The sequence below is a fragment of the Mus pahari genome, chromosome 4 (assembly GCF_900095145.1).
Source record: "Mus pahari chromosome 4, PAHARI_EIJ_v1.1, whole genome shotgun sequence".
In the NCBI taxonomy this organism is placed as follows: Eukaryota; Metazoa; Chordata; class Mammalia; order Rodentia; family Muridae; genus Mus; species Mus pahari.
This window is the reverse complement of record NC_034593.1, coordinates 52,641,119-52,647,798: the sequence shown is the minus strand read 5'-3', so window position 1 is coordinate 52,647,798 and position 6,680 is coordinate 52,641,119. Positions and strand designations below refer to the sequence as shown.

At 35.0% G+C, this 6,680-nt stretch overlaps 1 protein-coding gene across 1 annotated transcript in view; it reads right to left on the bottom strand.

The window, feature by feature from the left end:
• Positions 1 to 570: 570 nt before the first annotated feature.
• Positions 571 to 6,680, bottom strand: part of LOC110320788 (arylacetamide deacetylase-like 2) — a 12,300-nt gene continuing 6,190 nt past the window's right edge. The window contains exons 4-6 of the mRNA XM_021196921.1: positions 4,643 to 4,712; positions 2,902 to 3,073; positions 571 to 1,173 (exon numbers count right to left, since the gene is read on the bottom strand). Of these exons, the coding sequence (XP_021052580.1) occupies positions 571 to 1,173; positions 2,902 to 3,073; positions 4,643 to 4,712 (845 nt within the window). The remainder of the gene's footprint in view (positions 1,174 to 2,901; positions 3,074 to 4,642; positions 4,713 to 6,680) is intronic.

Here is a 6,680-nt window from a genome sequence, read left to right as displayed (position 1 = left end):
TACCATCTTCCACATCTATGAGACCCCTTAGAACTCACAGTTTCTCCAGGCCATTTGCTTCTGCTATGCTTTTCTTCTTCCTCCTCCTCCTCTGTGTCCTTTCCTTCTACCATTTTCTCCTTCTTCCTTCTCCCCACCTTCTGATCCACCTTCCCTTTATCTGCCCAATCATCAGCTCTCCTTTATTTTACAAATTAAGTTGGGAAGCAGGTTTCCAAAAAAAAAAAAAAAAATCACAAGAGTGCTGACTCATTCCTTATTCAAAAACCCCTCACAGGAGAATGGAATTAACTTCAAGTCTAATTAGCTCCAGGGCTATCCAAAAAAATTAGGCTATGAGATAGTTGGGGAACGGGTCCAAGCTTATGACCTAAACATATATTCATAAATATGATTAAGTCTCACAGTCGTTATTTCAGGAACATTGAGGGCAGGTGGGAAAGCCCTCAGTTAGGATAATTAGTTCAAGAACACAGTAACTTAAAATTGATTCAGATTAATTTTGAATTATATTGTTCTTTTCACAACTAAAATACTTCCAAAATTAAACTTCATTGAGGAAAACTGTAATTATAAATTATTATCCAGCCAACTAACATACATATCTTTTATCCTCAGCCCTAGATCTAAGTAAAGTGGTGATGTCATATATGATAAGGCTCCGTGGATTCCATCCTCAACATGATCATGAAAAACTTGGACTCCAACCTTTTGAAGTCTTGAAACATACATGATTCCGTCATCTCTCAGGACATCATGTTGACAGGTAAGAATATATGTTCGTGGCAAGTGCTGTAAGAGGGCATCACTGGCTAACAAGGGCAGTGCTCTGTGGTCCATCAGCGCCGGCAGGGAGAAAGCCGATCTTCCAAGCACAGGCTCAGTGTACACATGGTCCTTTCTAAACTTCTCAGGGAGAAGAGTGCTCCAGTTGACAAACCTGAACAGATGTCTGGACTCTGGAGGCATGTGCTGGTTTTTTCTCATTGCCTGTGGAAGTGCCTCATCCTTGGTGAAAAACAAACTCACAAGTTTTATGGCTATGTCCCTTGTCAGAACTATGGCATGTTCGTTTTCTCGATGAGATGGCAAGTGAGTGTCAATCACCTGCAAGCCAGGATAAAGCAGGGCTTGCAGCTTGAGTTTATGCTTTACTTCAGGATCAATCTGCACCTGAAAAATATGATGTCCACTGAGGCAAAGGCTCCAACATTCCAACAGATATAATGTAACCATGAAACAGAGATGGTACCAAACCATGACAGAGTGCTGTCATAAAGCATGATTATACCAAAAATGCCTATAATACCCTTAAACACCATTAAATACCCTAGCACTGAATATCATTTTTAAAACATTAGTTAAGTATTTTAAAAAATATGATAGAAAGGTTACAGCGACAGAAGGTAAAAGGAGGGGAGATATAGATAGATAGATATAGATACAGATATAGATATATTCAAAAGTAAATGATAGAAGTAACAATATAATTTTGATTTATATTGTGCATTTTACAACTAAAATACTTCTAAAATTAAACTTCATTGAGGAAAACTGTAATTATAGATTATTATTCAGCCAACTAACACACGTATCTTTTATCCTCAGCCCTAGATCCAAGTGAAGTGGCAATGTCATATATGATGAGGGTCCATGGTGTACCAGTTTTGAGGGGAATATGCCAAGCTATTCCCAGAAAATCTATATGAACACATTTCAGGCCTGCCTTCCTCCTTCAGCTATCTTGGAGCCACAAGTCCTGTTTGTATCTGTCAGCCTGGATTCACAGACAGGATCCTAGCATAACTGTCCTCTGAGATGCTCTACCCAGCAGCTGTCTAAAACAGACCATAGTTGGAGCTCCAGAAGTCTTATGAAAGAGTAGCTGGAAGTATTGAGGACCATGGAAGGATAGAGACTCCACAAGAAGACCAATAGAGTCAACTAACTTAGTTCCTCAGAATTCCCAGAGACCAAACTGCTAACAACATACTGCTAACAGCATACTAGGGTTGGACCTAGAACCCTCACACATATGTAGCAGGTTTGTGTATGTTTGTGTGTGTGTGCAGCTTGGTATTGATGTGGGTTCTCCCAAGGTTTAGAATGGTGGCTTACCCTGACTCTGTTGCCTGTCTGTGGATCCTGCTTCTCTAACCGGGTATCTTGTCTACCTTTAGTGAGAGAGGATTTACCTAGTGCTGGAGTGACTTGAAGTAGGTTGGTTCCCTGAGAGAGATTTCCCCATTCTCAGAGATCTAAGGACAAGAGGGATAGAGAGAGGAGCCACGTGGCCACGTGTGAGGGGGACTAGCAGGAGATGGGGTACTGTGATCAGGATGTAAAGTGAATGATGAATAAATAAATAAATAAATAAATAAATAAATAAATAAATAAATGAAAAAATAATTTAAAGAAAGAATTCGATATTTATACACTGTATCATTTTAATACTGTTGAACTGAAGACACCCTACAAAAACCTGAGGTCTAGTGTAGTTTAGCTGGATGTTTCAGCATCAACATGATGGTAATCACCAGAGTCCATAGATCCAGTCAAGCATACTTAANATNCTATTTTGTTCTCTTTGTTAGAGATTAATTAACAAGATTCTTTATAATGTTTTAATGCTTGAGAAATATAACACCAAAGCCAACTTTTACAAAGAAAATGAAGGTTGGANTAAAAGTAATATTGACATGAAAATAGACATATAGATAAATATAACTGTTAATGTATAAACCAAAGTCCCACTTTATGTTCAGTTGATCTTTCATTCAAGGCCATTGTAATTCTGTGGGAATGAATGCTCCTTATCAAGGAATGATACCAGAGGAACAGACCTGAATGAACTAAGAACTGAAACAGCTACTCCTCACCAAAGAGCCAACCATGCTGTACCTGTTGTGTCACCGCTGCAGNCAGAGTTCCTCCAGAACTGTCTCCTGACACAGCAATTCGGGTAGGATCAACTCCATACTTTGTTAGAATTTTGTCCTGAAGAAAATACTTGACNGCTGTGATACCATCTTCAAATTGTGCTGGGAAGTGATGTTGAGGAGCTAGCCTGTAGCTTTAACACAGACCAAGAAAGCACATAAAGCATAAGTGTACAACCAACAACGTCTCAGACATCTAACACATGCACCATGACAATGGGTCCTACTGTTCAGATTTTTAAAACTTGATCTAGGGTTTTCTTCTAAGGATTAATTAGAATAAAAGCTAATATAAAATTATTTAAAACATGTAATTAAGATAGTGGACATTTCGTGCCTGAAGATAATGGATTACTATAAACCCCTTACTTTTGAAAGGAAAATTTTTATTTCAAGTTCATTTTATACTAGAGATATTCTGTACCTTTCTTTATGTTATTAACATAACTGGCTATATAAACATCATGTTCTCTTTTATTTCTTCAGAATATCAAAATTCACAAATATCTATATTTAGTGTTGAAAGTTCATGATAGGAATCCTAGAAAATAATGTGAACTGCCCTAAAAAAAATCCGAAAGAATAATTTAGATATTACTATGTACAAAAATGATGTTTATATCTATTATGTTAAACATAGTAAATTTAGAAAATGCAAATCATAATGATTATACTAAATACGTAGCAGTTTCTGTATCCTTGTATTAAAATATGATTCAAATTTCCCCAAATAATAGACTCTTCCTGTACCAAAATCTAGTCATTAATATATAAAGTTTTTCTAGGTATGTTAAGCACAATATACATTTTAGAAACTACATTCTTTAGATGATTATTCAGTTTTACCCAAATTCACATAGTTTAAAAATGTCATCATTGAAGATTAAAAATATTGGATTAGAAGTTTTGAGTCATGATTTTGTAACTATGAACTAAGTTGAAGGTGGACAGATAAAAAGTGTCCTCTTAAGAATAATAAATTTTGGAATCAAACTCAGATTCAGAAATCTAGAGTACACTAATATGAACAAGAAAATAATGGGCTATCCTAAGATACTCCAGTACACATGCTGCAAATACCTTAAGAGTGTACTCACTTTTTGGGAGTATGTGTTCAACATTTCAACTGGCCCCAAACTTTATTACCTACAACACTCTAAACTACTGATATTAAACCTATGAGTCACTTCCAAAGATATTCAGAAAATACAGATATTTGCATTGTTATTCATAATAGTAGCAAAATTACAGTTATGAAGTAGCAATAAAAAATTCTTTTATGACAGGTGTTCACCACATGAGGAACACAACATTAGGAAGTTAAGAATATTTTAAATAATAATTATTTTGAACATAAACATTTTATCACAAGCATAAATATGATCAAATATTTCAAATTTCTCCTTTCTGTCTGACTATGTAATAAGGAACACAACTGGACCATATTTGACCTAAATGATAAGGTTTAACAAAGTAGTCAACTTAGGGTCTAATTCAAAGGTTTTTTTGTTTTGCTTTGTTTTTTAAGGGAAAATATTTAGGATATTGGACACCTTTAAAAGGTAGTAAAATGCAACAATTGTGACAAATAATGTATAGTAAATTTTAAAATTCAAATTTTGGGTGTAGATGTATTCCTTGGAAATTGAATCTATAGACAGTTAAGGCAAAAAACATACTAGTCAAAGAAAAATTACTCTTACTCTATTCCTACAACAACAGCGTCAAGTTTGTTTGCAGTCCATCTATTCAGGAAATCAAAAGCCCTCTGCTCTAAAATGAAAAGAGAAAGGTCAAAATATTCCTTGTAATTAAAAAAGTATCATAAATAATAACAGATATCTATATGATAAATAAGATTTCAGATTATCAGACAGGAATCTTTATTTCCTACCCTTGTTTTCATGCAAAGGGCGCTGAACCAATGCAACATTCTTGAATCTCTCTCTAGAGATGAAGAGATAAATTTACATATTGGTATTTTGAAGATGAAAATTAGAGTTGGCATATTTTAATTTTAACTTGTCATCTACTATTTGCCACACAATGACCCTTCTTATATCCCTTTGTGAACTGGTGCACTATACTATCCTCTCCTCCTTCAATCTGGAAGTTTTAGACAGTAGAGGAAGTTAATTAGTCTTCGTACAGTCACTACAGCCAGGTCTATAATCTAAGACTCTACCTTCAACTGATAAACAATAAAACTCAATGTCTTCATTAGAAATAACCATTTTGCTATTCAACTACATCAGCAGTACTCAACCTGTGGGTCACAATTCGTTTTTGCAAATATCTATCTCGAAAAATATTTATATTAGGTGTTAAAACAGTAACAAAATTAGAGTCATGAAATAGCAACAAAAATAGTTTTATGGATGTAGGTCACCACTACATAAGGAAATGTAGTAAAGAGTTACAACATTAGAAAGATTGATAGCTTGAGAGAGAGAGAGAGAGAGAGAGAGAGAGAGAGAGAGAGAATATATATATATATATATATATATATATATATATATATATATATATATATAAACTCTTGACATATTCTTTCAGTTGGGTCATAAATTCAGGAAGAAGGAATGCAGTAGATCTCTCTATTTACATACATATATACATATATACATACATACATACGCGTGTATACATACATACATAAGTGTGTGTATGTGTGTATGCTATAGATATGTAAGTAGTTGATATCTAGATAGACAGATACTGTTTATGTAAGATAAAAACTTAATTGCTTAAAAGCTCTGCTATTACAAATATGTCGATTATGCATTTTTAAATATCCCTTAGTAAGTTAATGTAAGACTTTGTTGTACATCTGGCACACAAGCCATTGACTATCTCCAACACACATAGATGCACATTTATCACTACATAGAGGCGACAACATTCTCAAGTATCCACCTGTGCTGGTTACTTATTTTTTTATCAACATAACACAACCTAGGCACATCTGCAATGAGGGAATTTCACTTAAGAACATAGCTCATAAGATAGCTTACACTCTAAGGAAGGACAAATGACACCTCAAAAAATTGCCAAGTTTCTGTAAGGCAAAGGACACTGTCAATAGCACAAAATAGCCACCTACAGATTAGGAAAAGATCTTTAGCAACCCTACATCCAATAGAGGGCTAATATACAATATATATGAAGAACTCAAGAAATTAAACTCCAGAGAGCCAAATAACCCTAATAAAAATGGGGTACATAGCTAAACAAAGAATTCTCAACAGAGGAAACTCAAATGGTCTAGACGCACCTAACGAAATGTTCAACATCCTTATTCATCAGGGAAATGCAAATCAAAACAATCCTGAGATTCTACCTCACACTAGTCAGGAAGGTTAAAATCAAAAACTCAGGTGATAGCAGATACTGGCAAGGATGTGGAGAAAGAGGAACACTCCTCCATTGTTGGTGGGATTACATGCTGGTACAACCAATCTGGAAATCAGTCTGGTGGTTCCACAGAAAATGGAATATAGTACTACCTGAAAACACAGCTATACCTCTCCTGGGCATATACCCAGGTGTAACACCATATAACATGGACACATGCTCCACTATGTTCANAGCAGCCTTATTTATAATAGCCATAAGCTGGAAAGAACCCAGATGTCATTCAATAGAAGAATGGATACAGAAAACATGGTGCATTTACACAATGAAGTACTGCATAGCTATTAAAAACAATGCCTTTATGAAATTCTTAGGCAAATGTGTAAA